We start from the raw sequence: 17,781 nt of genomic DNA, 5'->3' as shown, positions 1-17,781 counted from the left end.
AGATATCGTGCAGGATCGTTCGTCGTTCGTTTACAAACGATAATAATTGGAAGTGTGTACGTAGCTTAAGAGTTATGTCATTCCTTCCCAGCCAAATAGAAAACCCAATTAATAACTGGTGGTTGTGCCATGAAGGCTAGAAATTGACTTGTGTGATGGATTTCTGCATATGATTATGATGATGTATAAACCTGTATACATAAATATTGATGTGCTAGTAAGAGATTCTATCAGAGTAAAGGATACTTTCCTTTTAAAAAACCTGTAGCATAGTATTCTACCAAGCAGCAAGCCTGGATACAGGAGTCATTTGAGGACACCAGGGAAACTGTATCATCTGGATCAACAAATTACATTGCTGCTCTGTAGAATTTTTGTGCTTTTTTTGGTAGTATTACAGTCGGTGTGTTTGTTGTGGAGCTACATTGGTGGACATTTGGATCATAGTTTATTGAGACATCTCAATAAAGGACCCTGTCTGGTCACAGTTTTTTTTTTATTGTTCAGGTTTAAGTTCCACTTTATCCCCATTCTAAGCAAAGTTACAGAAATCCTCATTTAAAGCCTAAATTTATCCATTAGCGCTCACATTTCCTACTCTACTACAGTATTCTCCCCTGAACTTTTTTTTTAAAGTTGGGTGGGAAGAAGCTGTAGGAGGGTGGTGGAGGCCCCTAAATTATGACCCAATTTTTTTGTAAGCCCCAAAAAACAGCCGGGTTTTAACTGAAAAGTGCCAGGTGGTGCTAAAAGGGGCTGCGGAGAACACTACTAATTGTGTGTTTGTCTGTGAGCCCATTTTACAGATTTTCTATTACATTCTGACAGCCACAACTGGGAAGGTAGGGTGGCTGTACAAGCTCACTTTCTTGAAAATGCAACTAGCTTGGTGATTTATGCGGATTAGTATGTTCATCCCCCATAAGTATATTTTTAAAGCAGAGAATCTGACATTCTCCAGACAGGTAAATTTGCCTGGGATATCTGCTGTATAACTAAGAAAAATGTAATTAGCCATAGTTTATTTGAATGCTTAAATTGGTTATTAGTACATTAAACAAACTTGGCCCCATTTTGCAATTAAATCTTCTAGGTTTTACCTTGACATACTTTATCAGACAGAAGTGAACTGCCACCTGGTGGGATTATGCCTAAGTACAGTTACAGATTTGAGTTTAATCTTTTATGTATAGATAATTGCCATTTCCAGTGTTCATTTTCACATTGCCTGCAGATAGACATTGTGTAGAAATATACAGAGGGTTATTAGTAAAAAAAAAATAAAAACCCTTAACTGTTCGTCATTTTCTTATGCAGAGTTTTTCTTTTGCTAGCAGCCCTAAAAGTTCCTCCAGAAAATCGCACAATAAAGGATCCCCAACAGATGTTTCCCCTGATTTAAAGTGTCCCATATGTCTGGATCGCTTTGATAATACATCGCACTTGGACCCATGTCTCTATAGGTTTTTCTTTCAATGTATAAAGGAATGGGCCAACAACAAAGTGGAATGCCCACTATGCAAGCAGCCCTTTAATTCCATATTGCACAGTGTCCAAACTGAAGATGACTTTAAGGAATATGTTTTGATGCCCACTTTAAATGGTTCTTTTGCTGGTCCAGATGGGCAGAGATTTCGCTATCCTACTACTATGACAAGGGACAGTCACCTGCCCATGCAAACATTAAGATCCTCTGCACACAGAACATTTTCGCCACCAAATGATGGTGTTCTGTTTGAGCCCTACACAAACAGACCTTCTAATCAAAGCATCAGCAATATTCAAGAAATGATGAGAAGGCTTGCTTCCAGGAGGCAAGCAAGTGCAGAGGGCAGGATAATGAGACAAATTGAAGAGCAGGAGCTCATCAACTTCAGGAGGGAACTTTACCGATCTGGAATACGTGTCAGAAATATTCAGGATGGAGGGCGCTATCATGATATATCTCCTGAATTCTTCCGCAGAAATCCTGCTTGCCTTCATCGGCTTGTGCCCTGGCTTAAACGAGAATTGACAGTGGTGTTTGGTACACACGGTTCCCTGGTGAACATTGTGATGCAAATCATTATGATCTATGTTACTCAATTGGACATGGAAAGTCAAGCTTTTTTAGAGGATTTGCAGCCTGCTTTTTTTCACTTTACAGAACACTTTTTTCATGAGTTTATCAATTTTGCACGTTGCCCTTATAATATTGATTTTTATGACCAGCATGCAAACTACTATTGTCCTGCACCTTCAAAAGAAGAAGGTAGGGAATCATTATCCTCTGTAATCACTATATCCCCAGGTATCAGGGATCACGATGAGCCTTCCTCCTCTGTTGAACTTGGCCAAACTCCCTGGGATGATGAAACACCTGGCCCTTCATACTCTACAGTGGAGCAGGAAACTAGTAATGTGTTTACTTCCATTTGATAGTTCAGATGAGGAGCCATCAAGCAGTAGACTGGATTCCACCAATTTGAATATTGATAACACTGATGATAATCAGAGACTGAGCCTTCCTTCTGATGACTGTATTATAGTAGGGTTTGTTAAACCACTTGCAGAAAGAACTCCAGAATTAGTTGAACTCTCTTCTGATTCAGAGCCTTCCCTTTGTGAAGTAATATTCAAGCAAACTAAAACGCCCCAAGAAAAACCTTTTGCTTTATATGGCAGTAGTGAGTCACATCAGTCTTCCTCTTCTTCATCCCAATCAAGTGATAAACGTTCATGCAAGACTAAGCATAGGCGTAAATCATCTCATTCCAAACAAAGAAGAGAGAAAGGATCAACAGATGCTTCATCTAGAAGATTGCTTGAATCAAGGGAAAATGATAGACATTCTCACGATGAAGGCACATCCAAATGGAGAGAACGGTATTTAAGCTCTGATTGTTATTCTCCATCTCAGAATAAGATCTATGACAATCACAAAAAATGTCACAGTAAAAGCAAACAAAAAACAAAATCTCAAGAAAGGAGACATAGAAGTTAGAGGGAAAGGAGACGATCATGTAGTAGAGATAGAAGTCCATCTTGGAGAAGTAGAACTGTTTTTCTGTCAAGTGAAAGCTCCAGAGAGAGAAATAGATCCATCTCTAGAAAAAGAAAGCGCAGCAGGGGGAGGTCACGAAGTCGTGATGAGATTGATAACTATCGCAGTACTTATTGGGAGTACACATATTATAGCAGGAACTGTGATAGAGAAGAATTTCAGAGGTCTTATAAAAACATTCCCATGGTAGCAGTCTTGGCTCAAGATATTCTGCCAGTCCTGATTATCATTTACAGACTTTTTCTCAAAGGAAAGAATCAAGAAAGCAGAGAGCTCCTCTTTGACTCATTTGATATACGTTTGTTAAAATGTGTTTTTTTAGCTAAGTGGATTGTTGCAATCATACTACACCAGCACTACTACGCCCCCAGCTCACTGTGAGAGCTCCATTGTCTGGTGATTTGTTGCTCAGATATCATTTATTGCATAACAGGCAGAAGAGGACAAAGTCATATGTTCTCTTCCTATAAATACTAGTGATTTTCCTTTGGATTTTGTTGTGGGAGAGGATGTGGGTATAGGCAGCTAGATAAAGAAGAAATTTAGAGCAAACTATCCACTGAGATATGATGATAGCTGCCATTGTTAAGGTGCGTACACACTTCCAATTTTTATCGTTCAAAACGAACAACGAACGAATGACGAACGATCGATTGGGCAAAAATCGTTCGTAAAAAAAGTAACCAACGACGCCAACGAACGAGGAAAGTCGTTGGAAACGAACGACCGGACCGGCGGATCGGATTGGACGACGATCGTTGAACATCATTCGTGTGTACGATCGTTCGTTGATCGTCCATGGTCTGAGCATGCGTAATGAACGAACGTTCGTTCACTTTCCTGTCGTGCACATAGTTCCTCTATCGCTCAAACGATCGTATCTATTGTGTGTACAATATCTACGAACGATCGTGTCGTTATCTCTATGTGCAGGATCGGTGCTATACGATCGTTCGTAGATATCGTGCAGGATCGTTCGTCGTTCGTTTTCCAACGATAATAATTGGAAGTGTGTACGTAGCTTTAAACCTATTGTAAAGAACGTTGATTACCTGGAGGAAAAGCTGATCTTTTGGTGTCAGTCATGTTATTCACACATCTGAAACAAGCTAATAATGGTGTGGCAAGTTGTATGACAATTTGCTGAACACTAGTGACTAAAACACTGTGATTAGGAAAAGTAGTAATACTTATTACCGTAGCATTCTTTAGGAGAGTGACTTAAAGTAATAAAACCAGACAGTGGCAACTGCAGCCAAGCACTTAGCCTCTACAAAAAGACAATGAAATGGCAGCCACTTTGTTTATCCTGGAAAATGTTGATGCAGATGAGCTAATATTCTATAGCCTGTTACTGTTTTAGAGTCTAAAAGCAAACCAAAGCTCCTGAAGCAAAACCTGGACTATAGCGCTAGGATCCTAGCAATTATTTACATTTGCTTGGCAAACAAAAATAGGCAACTCTTTCCCATTTTTGTATATTTTTATATAATGTTTTTGTTTTAGGTGACACCATGGCTTTTGCTTTTGCAGTGCTGGATGCCAGGTTTGAATCATAGCCAGGACATTATCTGAATCTCCCTATGCTTGAGTGGGTTTCTTCCAGGCTCAAAAAAAAAAAAAAAGTGAGTCCCTTTGAGGGACAGTTAGTGGTAAGACACTGTAAATAAATACAATGACAATGCTATATAAATACTAGTTAACAATAATAAAATCGGGCTTCTATTTTCCCATCAGCTTATATAGATAAATAATATAAAGCCTCCTGTGTAAAATCACACTTTCAAATTCTTCCAGAGTAATATTGTGTAACAATGCATTGTTTTACTGTATTTACTTGTTATCTTGTTATGGGTATCTTCAGACTAGCAGCAAGAAGCCACAGCAGCAGCCACTAGACTTTCCCAGTCATTTGCAAACACATTTTTAATGACATGTTTAACCTATTAATATTTCTTTTGTTTTTCATTTGATTCTTCAAATGAAAAACAAATCTTCAGGAATCTTCTGAGCAGCAATGACAGTAGGACGGCTAATATCCCACTTTCATGGCTACTGTGAACTTTCAAACGGATGACGATGGGCTTGCTCCTGCCCTGCTGTCATCCGTTTAAAAGACCGATGACAGGTGGGCATTGGAAGCCCCGCCCCCCACTTGGACCTTCTGACCAGCAACAAGGGTGGGACATTGGTTGTCCCCCCACCCCATAGCAGGTCATAGCAGACCTACTAAGCAACAACTGCTAATGTCTCCAAATATCTTCTAAGATCTGCTAAGCACTGCCCCATTCCCCAACACGTGTTGCAAGGGATGAGTGCAGGCAGCTGGGGACTTCATCTAATTACTACTGCTTCATCTTTCTGAGGTATATACATAGATATAAAAGGGTACATTATATAAAAGGGCCACAATCCCTTTTATATAATGGGATAATGTGTGTGGTTTTTATTTTTATATACATTTTTTTTTACATTTTTTGGAGGACCCCTCCCCATCCATCTTTACTAGGAGAAACCTGCAATCTCCTGAGACACTTGTGTCACATACGCCAGGAGGCCTTGGGCTGCTCCTTCTGGAAATGCCCTTGAATTCTGCTGAATTAAAACTGGTGGTGAGGTTGCTATGCATTTACCGCTTCCTCAAGCCAAAAAATGCTGCTGCTTGGGGAGATGCTACATGGCTGTAGCCACGTAGGAAGCTAATAGGGGCTCTGGTGAGCAGTACTATTACCTCTGCAGTAGCATCATTGTTTCCTAGCATGAGGAACCAGTGTGAATTCAACAAAACTTCAGGGCATGTCCAGAATGAGCAGCCCAAAGCCTCCTGGGATACGTGACATAAGTACTAGTACTGCTTGCTATTTGAACTAGCACTGCCAGACTAGTGGTTGAACTTGCAAAATTGCACAACTGCTGTTAACCTACCCTTAGAGTGTACTGATTGCTGAACTGTATCAAAAACAAATTAAATTGCCTCTACATATATCCCGGGAAATGGGTATTTTAAAAAAGTGAGACAGTATTTTGTCTATTTTTACTTTAGGCTAGGTTCACAGTCGTGGTGAGGCTGCAATGCGTTTACCACTTCTTCACTCTAGGAACCACTGCCTCTCAGGACACGCTACATGGTAGTTTCTACCTACAGCAGTCCTATAGGAAATTATTAGGAATGGCAATGAACAGTAAAAATACCGCTCACTGTTGCCAGCTGTTAACCCCCTAGGCGGTAATCCCAAGTGTGGCTCAGGGTAAAAAAAACATGCTGAAAGTGGTAACCCCAAACCACACTCCGGGTAGCTAAATCATTTAAAAAAAAAACACTTACCTGGTAAGTGTATTGATAAAATACAGTGTATTGAATCCAATACAAAGCAATTATTATATTATGCGTGCTACTGTACAGTTATATTACAGGTTTCAGTATTTTTATGCACCCTTGTTTTACCAGATTTTTGTGTTTTTTTATTTATTTAAAGTTTATTCTTACATTTTTTAAATATTGGACATATTTCGGTGAGTTATGCCTAAGAGTTATAGGCCTACAATGTAAAAATAAATTTCCATGCAAAACAATGTACTGCTTTTGGCGTAAAAAAAACAGACATAATTACACATAATGCCAGGGACATTAAATGTGCAGACCCTGGTTCTATAAAGACCAGCGCTTTAGCGTGAATGTTCATGGATAGTAAATCTAATATATATATAACTACATTTATATTTTTTTTTATTAATCACCTGTAATAAAACCATATCATGCATTAGGCCTGGGACCTTCAAGGATAGGAAATGGGAGCAGCAAGCATGTGTGCCCCCTCTCCTATCCAAAAAATGGTCCTCTGGAACCTGGCTCTCCAAAAGAAGGGGTCAATAAATGTGTTTCCAATGTTCTTTTGGCAAACCCAGGCCCCTGCAAATACTAGTTTGAAACTACCCTACTGACTCTGTGTAGACTATTTAGGCAGACTATTCCTGAAAACTATTCCTGCAAATATTCCTAGAGAATATCTCTGCAGACCTTGTATAATCCTTTGTAACTTTTTACACTTATACATATTCAAAACTTGTTGTATTCCATCTGTGTATACAGGATCTGGTGGGCTACCTTGGTGCATTCCGTCTGTGCATACAGGATCTGGTGAGTTACCTTGATGCATTCCATCTGTGCATACAGGATCTTGTGGGCTCGCTTGGTGCATTCCATCTGTGCCCTAACCTTAACCCTTCAGACAACAGCCTTCACCAGAAAGACCACAGCTGGCACTGGAGGGAGCCAACATAAAGACAGGGAAAGAGGTGACACCAGCCATCATGAGTAAGAAGAGCAATCAGAAAACTACACAAATTTTTAAAAAAGGTCCAGGAGGGGGGCATGGCTACGAGATGGCGGCATGAAGGTCTTCTCAGTCTGGCAGCTTTCACTGACAAGCATCTTCCTTACAAACTGCATGCCGTGTGGTAGGAAGAAGCAGGGTCCCAGGAGAGCGGGTAAGAAAACCAACCGGCAAGGTCCTGTAGACTTCCATGGTGCAAGCATACAGTGACTACCGGATGTCTCAGTGCCGACCTTATGTATGCGCTGTGTACTTCGCCCACTATTAGAGTTGATCCATTCTGCGGGGGCATATTATAGATGGGGACACCCATTCCATGTGTTAGTGATGAAAGGAAGAGAGACATTTGCTTTACACCACCATGCACAGCTTCCTGCATTATTCTCTATGCTAGACTAGATTCAGTTGTTATTCCAAACTGGTTGGATTTCCCTACAGAAGAAGCAGAACCGCAGGAAAGACTTTCCCCGGAGGCCTGAGCGTGTTGATCTACGAGGAGAGAGGGATACCCTGGGCCCCACAGTTAATGAACCCTGATCTTTACCCTACTGTGATTGGTGCTTTCTTGGGACCATTAGTCAATGTCCTTCCGGTTTTTTTGCCAAAGGTATCTGCCATTACAGCTGAACTGTAATATGTTTTATGCCTGTAACTCAATGTTGCTTTTGTTCTTAGATGTAATAGATTTGTTGATTAACCACCTGGGCGTTACACTGAGGTCTAGATTTCTGTACCAAAAGCGTTACAGTTTTTCATGAATTTTTTATTTTTAAATTGTAGAGCTGTAACTTACAGAAATATGTCCGAACAGGGTTCTAGTAGTTTGAAACACACAATCATGTAAAAAAAATACTTTTAATAAAATTAAAATTACACAAAAATCAGCTTAAACAAGAATACATAAATAAATGAAAAATACTGAAAATGCGATAATTCGGTATACTGTATAGTAATATATTTTTCTAAAACACCTCCCTAGTGTCAAACAGTCCAACGCCACATACCTATAGACAAAACCACATAAATATATTTTGTATTATTTTATATTGGACTGGATACAGAACTTTGTATTGAATCCAATACAAAATATTTGAATTTCCCGCTATGACCCCCATCGACGGGCGCATGCACGCACATCATCAGGAATCGCCGAGGGACACGTACGCGAACGCCGGATATTCTAATTCTTTCCAAACTTCTGTACTTCCATGCAAAAAGTGTTACATTTTTTGCATGGAAATTTATTTTAGATTGTAGGCTATAATTCACCAAATTACTCAATAATTACTTATAATTCACCAAATTACCGCATACCTCACCGAAATATGTCCAAAATGTTATACATTTAATTATAAATTTTTTTTTAAAAAACATAAAAAAACCTTTAAAAAAAAGTTTAAAAAAAATAGTGTATAATGTAATGTACAGTAGCCTATATAATATATATATAATACAATAATATCAATACAGCATTTTTGTATTGAGTTCAATGCAAAGGAACTCAATACAAAATTTTGAATTTCCCGCCCCGCCTCCCTCCCGCACCGACGCATGCAGCGACGTCACCGGGAAACCCCGGTGATCGTCACTGCACTCGCCGGCTGAAGCAAGAAGACAGAAGACGTGTCCGGAGGAGCTGCGGGGAGAAGGTGAGTATTTTTTTTTTCGTCGACGCTGGATCATCGCAGCGGGGACCAGGTAAGTGAGGGGAAATTAGGTAGGGAGAAAAGTTCGGGCTTATCGATAGTTGTAACTTTTTTTAGCCCGAACCAAGGTCGGGGTTAACGGTTGGGTGGTTAAGGTGCTATATGCCTGCCCCCTAGTGGGGAAAGTTTAATGCAGGAATAATAGGACTCATCTGAATATGAACTTTATTCCTCATTACCATTTATTGTTTCTATGCTGTTTATTGAAATGTTAGAATTAGCTGATTGTTACAGAAGAGAATCTTTTATCTCTGAGTTGAGCTGACTGATACTTAGCAACGATAGTACACATGCCACGTCTCCTTTATCTACTCCAGACATTACCGATATGCATCCCTCTCCATTTGCTGCAAAAAATTTGTTCTGAATTTTTGAAATTTATCTGGAACACTGAAACCCCCCGCCTTAACACATTTCTTCTTCGACTCCTGAAAGCTCAAGGGGGTGATGGCTTTTCCAGACCCGATATTATACTATAGGCCAGTGCATCTGACCCGCATGGTAGACTGGCACAGACATGCCAGCTTTAAGGGGTGGGTGAACATAGAAGACTCAATGTCTCCTATAATGATAAGTGTGGCGGCAACTAAGGATACGGTCGCCACCCTCTGATAGGTGCAACACCTAGGGTGGTGGCAAGGTATTTCCATGCAGAGGGTACCATTGCCTTCCCCTCCCCCATGTCTCCTATACTGGGACACCTCATGTTCCCAACTAGTAGGAAGGATCCGATTTTTTAAATTTGGATTGAGAGTGGTATTTTTTTGAGCTACCCATTTCTTGCACCATTCTACCTGGTCCAGCACAGAACAGCTCCAGGCAGATCATTCCCTCACCTGCCTAAATATCTGGGGAAAAATAGAATTTCAACACATTATTTTGTAAATGTCGCCGGCACAGGATTAAAATCGCTTCCATAGTCCTCTACAGAGTCTATGTGTCACTGGAGATCCCGTGGGAGGAGTGCTCACCTACATGTATAAATTGCAACTGACAGCCCATGATTTCTGTGTGCCCTACTTTGTTACCAAATGGGAGGGAGACCTTGATACCAAGTTCACCAAAGATCAAATAGATCTCATGCTATATTACAAGCACAAGACTTCTATTAGCAAACTGAATCAAGAGACTAATTACATATTTCTCACTAGGTGGTACAGAACCCCTGATCGGCTCGCACACAAGCTCAGTGTGTTGGAGATATGGGCGACGCACATATTTTGGAGCTGCCCTGGTATGGTTTCATTCTGGGCGGGTGTAGCCGACATTGTACAAAGACTGACAGGAGTGACGATACGAGACATACCGCAGCTTGCCCTGCTGCATGTGTCGGCAATGTCGATAAAGCACTGAAAATTTTTTTTACTGTGCCATCTGTTATATGTGGCCAAGGCTTGCATTCCCCCGTTGTGGAGGCAAAATACTCCACCCAGTGTACAGCACAGTACAGTATAGTACATCAGGGTGAATGATATACAATATATGGAAGAGCTTGTGAGATCAGGGGATCAACCCTCACGCGGACCAGTACGTACCTGGTTTTACTGGGATGACTTCAAGACCTCTGTAGATTATACACAGTTACTCCGCCCACTGCCATAGGACCTTGGCGCTTACAATGTCTTTCCACACCCCCCCCCCTATTCTTCCCCTGTCTGTCTTTCCTTTCCTACACCCACTCTTCTTCTTTCTATTGCTGTCTAATTCTTTCTTGAATTCTACTTTTTTTTTCTCTTTCTTTGTCTTCCACTTTCTTTTTCTACCTATATTAAAATCAGTGACCAATGAAACCTGCAACAAGATTGCTAAGTTCCTATACCAGAATGACTATTAAGTAATTGCTTTCACTACCATAAAGTGGCATGCTGTAAATTGTTTCTATATGTCTTTTTTGTAACGTGTTTTCCTACAATACTGTATGCCTCCTTTTTGGCTTCAACACACAGTGGTAAAAGGTTTTAGTTGGCTGATGGTTAAGAATAATGGTATGTGGTGTTCTGTGTGCATACAATATTCTAACAAGCATCCCCCAAAGAAGGAGTTAACTTGGGTAACTGTGCCATGCACAAGAATTAGAAAAGAAAGTTTGTTGGACCATGAAAAATGTAAGATGCACATTGAGTCTTCTACTGATCTGTTGGAAAAGCGAGTCCTGGAGCAAACTATAGGTATATAGGTCAAATTGAGCGATCTGTACCAGTTTTAAATAAATTAAGAGAAAGAGAAACCTTTCCAGTAGCTTTGAGATCCACATACAACACTGTTTGAAACGTTATTGGAACATTGCAAAGATATGGGTTGTTCCTTTTCACATCTCAGTGTTGGTAAAAATGCTCACTATACTTCTGAAAGAATAACGCAAGATAATGCTAGATGTATTAGCATCAGAAATTAGGTCTGACATATTGAAAAAAAAATATTCTGATACATTTTTCAGCATTCTGTGTGCTGAAACCACAGACATCTTAGTTGTAAAACAGTTAATTTTTTACAATAAAAATGTTGCCAGTTCACTAAGGTTAGAGTTAGTTTCATATCAACCTCCAACATGACTAATGGCATAGCTGAGACTATTAAATCAACTATAACGCATTGATTGAAACTCTTGACCATCTAGGCTTGTAAACATCCAACCTTGTTGGACTCAGATGGGGCAGCTGTTATGATTGGGAGAAAAAAAAGGAGTAGCAAAACAACTCAAAGATAAAACTGCTGGACTCTTGATCAACTGTCATTGTGTGAACCACCGATTGACCCTTGCATTTCTCAAATAAATTGAAAATGGCCACTGATACTAGATGGCTGTCTCACGACACTGCAGTACAATCATTAAGACAGTTTATCATCAGTGTCATGGCTATCTTGAAGAGGAATGCTGCAATCTTCGCATTGTTTATGCAAAGTAATGTAACCTCATTCAAATCTGGAATCTATGATAAATATTTTAAGTTGTCGAACACCTGGATGCGAGATTTCCAGATGTGTCAATCATCTACAATTTTCAAAGATTTTTTCAATGCAGAAACTCACAATCCAAATGAGTCTGCTGAAATACTCTTTAATCATTACTCTAAAAATGGCACTCCTGTTTTGAACTATGATAATGCTAAACAGGAGTGGGCAATTGCATCAAAAATTATTAAAATCTCACTCCAAAACAGGTTTTACTTAAACTAGCAACAAGTGAGCTTAGAGAGTCTTTTCTAAATTTATCAAAACAGGCTGCTATTGGACTGGTCATACCAGTAAGCACAGCTGAATGTGAAAAAGGGTTTTCTCCCCTGATAAGAATCAAGACTTGCTTGAGAAATCACATGAATCAAACCACACTGAATAACCTTATGATGATCTCTTTGGAGGGACAAGATCCGCATGAGTTTGATTATGAGAAAGCCGAAAACAATTGGGACTCCAGGAAGAAACGAAGAATTAATATTTATTATGAATTCACATTGAGCACTCTGTAAGGTTTACATAGTTGATCTGTTTTTGGAGCCGCTTAATCCATGTGGAATTGTTCACCCTTCAGGTTTTTGGAGCTGTTTACCCCATGTGGAATTATTCACCCTTGTCGAACCATTCAAGTTTTTGGAGCCACTTATCCTTGTGGAACTGTTCAAGTTTTTGGAGCCATTCACCCCATGTGGAATTGTTCACCCTTGTGGAACCGTTCACGTTTTTGGAGATGCTCACTCTTTGAGCAATTGTTCACTCTTGTGGAACCATTCATTCCCTCTGTGGGTCTATTCACCCTCTGTGGGGATGTCCTTGGCTCACTCCTTTCATTCACTGGAGACTCCAGCATTATATGAGGGCATTTCCACATAATGACACATGGTTGAAGGCGCTACCAAATTCTGCTGCAATACATCTAAAATCAGGTATACAATGAAGGAAATGACTTTAACTTACTCCATCCTGGCTTTGAGTTTCTCCTTCATTGTCACTGGATGTAAAAACACATGGATGTATGCAACAAAAATGTTCTAAATAATAAATGCCTATCTTTGATAATATCTGCATGTCATTGTTATTGTACATGCCCAATTTAACTAAAACTTTCCCACCTGGCTACATTTTTATGCCACCCAGCTGGAAAAATCTTCTTGGGAGAACACTGCAAAGAAATATTCTATAACTTCATACCAAAAGATTGAGATGGGAATAGAATTAGGGTAAAGATCAGGAAGGGGGGGACAGTAGGTTCCTCTTACTTTATCTAAGATCAAAGATAAGAATTCTAAGGGTCCCATGTCTTATGAAAAACTAGCATTATCTCGTAAGCATGTCATTTTATTGTTTGTCATGATCCAATTCAGTTTTTTCATAGTGAACTCTAGTGGTTTACTAGAGGTTTTCCAATACCAAGCTATTGGTATTTGGGCTGCAAGAAGAATATATGTAATCAGACAGGCCATTGGTTTTATAAATGTTTAATTTATATGTGCAAATTGGGATGTGTCTAACCGCTTGGGCATGTTGACTCCTGTAGCAAAGACCTGCATTAACTTTTGGAGTCTAACTGGCACTAGGTACCAGCACATTAGAACTTTATAGCAGGCTTTAATAGGAGAATTAGTTCATGATATAGAGGAAGCTGAGCCTGCAATACTCCATATGAGGATCAAATAAAGCCAAAAATACAGCTGAGATTCTCCCTTTTGTCTCAGATAAGGCTAAACATGATTTTCCAAAAGCTGTGCTCTGATAGGAGGGAGTTGTTTCTTTAGACTTGGACTTTCAAAAGGACTGTATCTGCATGAAACTGAACGTCTCTGAAGGTGGGAGAGAATATTTTTTTCTGTAGTGTAGCATTACTCATAACATCCCTTCCATCCAAGAGATCTCCAATACAATATATTGCCTTTATCTAGCCACAATTTAAACCAGAATATGTCACAACCAGGAGGAAACTCTGGATTACCCCAGAGTGGTTCATTTTTTGACCATCCCAGAGTGCTAAAGAATACAATAAAAAAAGAACTTCTCTTGTTGGGCTGGATCCACAATAATGCCTCTACAGGAATAGAAGGGCATGAAATGGCTTCCAATGCAGACCATTGGGGCCCTGACCCCCTAGTACTTTAGGGGTAAATAGAGTGGTAGCATTAATTCTGTGATGTTTATTATTCCATATGAAATTAGGCAATTTATTCTGGAGGTTTCGTAAAATAGTTCCTAGGAATTGCAATAGGCGAAGTGGGAAATAGATTTACAGGTAGTCCCTGGGTTACATACAAGATAGGGACTGTAGGTTTGTTTTTAAGTTGAATTTGTATGTTAATGTTAATTTGTATAAGTTGTAACAAGTACATTATTTCATAGGGCAGATGTTTGTCTTAAGATATTATTAGGCAGCATAATGTCAGTTACTGTAAAAAATCCTCACAAACAAGACAAAAAATAACCTTTATGGAGCTCAGACATTCATTAACTTCTGGAGCAAGCTGTGCTTTGATATGCAATAAGAAACAACTACAGCGTTTGTTTTGTTTTGGTCATTAAAGAGTTACAAGATGTTACAGATCAGCCCTTAAGATCACCCACAACTGCAGCTGTGTTTTGCAAAAGACTTCTTCTGCAAGTCATGCAAGCCACCCTCCATCTTTATCCTCTCCAACCATAGCCTTTGAAAATTAAAGTGTACCTAAACTCAGAAATATCACTTTACATAAAAGGGTAGACAACCCTCGAGAATGAATGGGAGCGCAAAGCCGGGAGGCTCTTAGGTGCTCCTTCTGCACATGCCTGAGTATCTCAGGCATGCGCAGAAGAAGCCTTTTCGTTAGAATAGAAAATCTTGACAATTTCACGCATGCGCAGTGAGATTGACAAGTTTTTTTTTCATCCTACGTCACTTGATCTCGCGCCTGGGTCGGGTGACATAGGATGAAGAACCAGGAAAAAGAGGAGAAGATGGCAACGCCCTGGACAGATGCCTGGATAACGCGGGACCTGATGCAAGACACCCCCAGATCGATCGGACAGCCCTGTGGGATTGAAGGTAAGTGGATTTTTAATATTTTTTGCACTTTTGGGTTTAGTTCCTCTTTAACCACTTCATCAATTGAAGCATAGAAACCATTGGTATCAAGTGCTTTCGATATCTGGAGGCCTAATAGAAATATCTCTGCACGCCTTAAAAACTGAAAATCACAGAGAAATTTATAAAAAAAATGCATTTTCAACAATAAGTAAACCATGAAAGCACTGTAAACCTTAGGCATCAAAAAACCTAATAGAAACGTCTCTTCAATTTTTCAAGACATGAGATTACAGAGAGGTTTGTTATTAGTAATGCGATTTCAACAATTAATGAAATGTGTTAGAACTGTTTCTGAAACCTGAGGCAAGAAATAGAAATATTTGTAAAATTTCACAATCAAAAGATATGAAATAAACACGGCAAAACATTCAACAACATCTATAAAGTTGCTATATAAAATTGCGTCCACGGTCATGTAGAAATCACTTCCTCACAAAGTACCATCAAAAAGGTGTGATGGACGTATTCCATTTCAGTCTAGATAATTGGCATAAATAGGAAGCGTCAAGAATTATTTCTCAGGAAGAATTGGAAACCTGTGTCCAGATGGGAGATAATAGAGCAGCAGTGCCCTTTACTGAATATTAATGTGAAGAGTCGGCGGAAAATAATCCCATTTCTGTGAGCATAATCTCGCTTTCATTGAAGGTAGAAAATGTAAAGAATTTATTTTGGTAATGGAAATACAGCTTGAATAGATATGCCCAATGATATTTGATGTTATGTTTCAGAAGCAGTTGTAGCAGCGGTTTGAATGACCTCGTTTTCGAATTGTGAGGGGCAAAAGATCAGTAAAAATCTAGATGGGGTGACCATCTATGTACATATCAGAAAGGTTTCTGACCACCACAAAAGGCCTATTTTGTTTGGAAGAAATGCAGTTGCACTATAACATCTCTTGGTGATCCATCAGATTTGAGGCTGCCCATCGCTCTGTGTATTGTATCAAATTCAAGATGTATATCATCATGATCTGGCACCTTTCATAAAACCTTTTACAGTTGCTTCCACATTTTTGACATATTCCGGGAGGCCTCTAGTGCAGAAGCCTTGACCCTTCTACCTCTATTTTATAGATTTTACTTTCTGCTGCAATTTTCCGGTGAGGAAATGGCACTGCAATTCTGGGAGACTGTTTTATAAGTTCCAATCATTGGCCTATTGACTGAAAATCTTGTTTTAAATCTATGGTTATTTTATATCTGGCCTTTTTAAGCTCACATTCCACTAAGGCAGCAAATCTGGCAATTAGGCTTGCATCACCTGAGTAGCTACTGGGCTGATGAGGATCCAAATATGAACCACTTGGGCTAGATGGCTCTGAATCCTCCTGAAGCAAACTGAGGACCCAGAATAGGGAATATGTATCTTGAGTGGGTGCAAGGGAATAAAGAACCACCTTGGGTACTACTATGTGTTGGAAATGTGGCAGGCACTGCAGTGGCATCAGAGGTAGAAAAAGACTACTTACCTCCTGAATGTACTTCCAGAGTAGCATGTGGCTCCATAGCTGTAAAGGATTTACACTCCCCTGCTTCCTCTTTTCTGGCTGAAGGATCATGCTGTGGGCCCATACCAACAGGGGATACAGTTTCCACTGTCCAAGGCCTGGATGCAGTGGATTGACTTGTCCTACTCTGTGTGCTAGATGTGGAGGCTGTTGCCACCATCTTGGACACTGTAGCACCCAACTTTACAAGCCGGTCCCGAGCTTTAGAGGATCCTTTGCTCGTCATAGGGGTGATGGTTACTCGCTGGAAGGCTCAAGGAAGAGACTGTATGGCTATGGAGCGCGCAGGGATGATAATGAAAATCACAGAGAAACAGAGGTGCAGTGAGCGGCTCAGCACAACATCTGCATCAGCCGCCTGCGCATGCACAATCTGAGCCATACTTTTAAACAGTAAATCAATCATAAAACAAGGAGCCCTTAGCTCCCTAGCCCTTAGCCTCACTTACCTTGGTCGTTTCAGGCCCTGGGGGTATTCATTCTCAAAAGTTAACAGCAGACACACAGAAGTTGTTCAAGCTAACTATTCTTCTCAGCAGCTCAGCTCGCCCCTTCTAAGGTACAGGTAGTCCCCGAGTTAAGGACATCCGACATACAGGCGACTCCTAGACACGAACGGGCTTCCCTGCTGTACTGTGCAGAACAAAGGCTTAATGGGGGGAGGGGGCAGTTTTCATGACTTGCAGAGGAAATCTTTTGCTGTTCCGAAACCTCTTGTAACTCTTTAATGACCAAGACAAACGCTGCAGTTGTTTCTTTTGGCATATCAAAGCACAGCTTGCTCCAGATGGTAATGAATGTCTGGGCTACATACATTTTTTTTAATTTTTTTTGCTTTGTTTGTGAATAAATCACAGTGAGGATTTTATACAGTACAGGCACCATTCTGACTGGACAACCATTGCTCCCACTGACTACCTCCATAAGGACAATTTTTTGTCCCACTGACTACCAATATAAGGAACATTCTTCCCACTGGCTGGCACTGTAAAGAGACCACTTTTGTAAGGAACATTTCATGCTCTGCCACCATTGTAAGAGGCATTGCTCACTGACCACCAACACAAAGAAACATTTTTACCCCTGATACCAACATGAGGAGTATTCCTCACACAGACCACTACTTAAAATGGTGGGGAGGT

The 17,781-nt window shown here is 40.1% G+C and overlaps 1 protein-coding gene across 1 annotated transcript; it reads left to right on the top strand.

Moving 5' to 3' along the window:
• Nucleotides 1-1,311: 1,311 nt before the first annotated feature.
• LOC140325415 (E3 ubiquitin-protein ligase Topors-like) lies at nt 1,312-2,983 on the top strand. The gene is given in 2 exon segments (XM_072403238.1): nt 1,312-2,387; nt 2,389-2,983. Coding segments are annotated over 2 exon segments (1,671 nt in total).
• The last annotated feature ends 14,798 nt before the right edge of the window (nt 2,984-17,781 follow it).

The sequence above is a fragment of the Pyxicephalus adspersus genome, chromosome 3, assembly GCF_032062135.1.
Source record: "Pyxicephalus adspersus chromosome 3, UCB_Pads_2.0, whole genome shotgun sequence".
NCBI classification, from domain to species: domain Eukaryota; kingdom Metazoa; phylum Chordata; class Amphibia; order Anura; family Pyxicephalidae; genus Pyxicephalus; species Pyxicephalus adspersus.
Note: the sequence above shows the minus strand (reverse complement) of the source record. Positions and strands in the feature narration are given on the sequence as shown.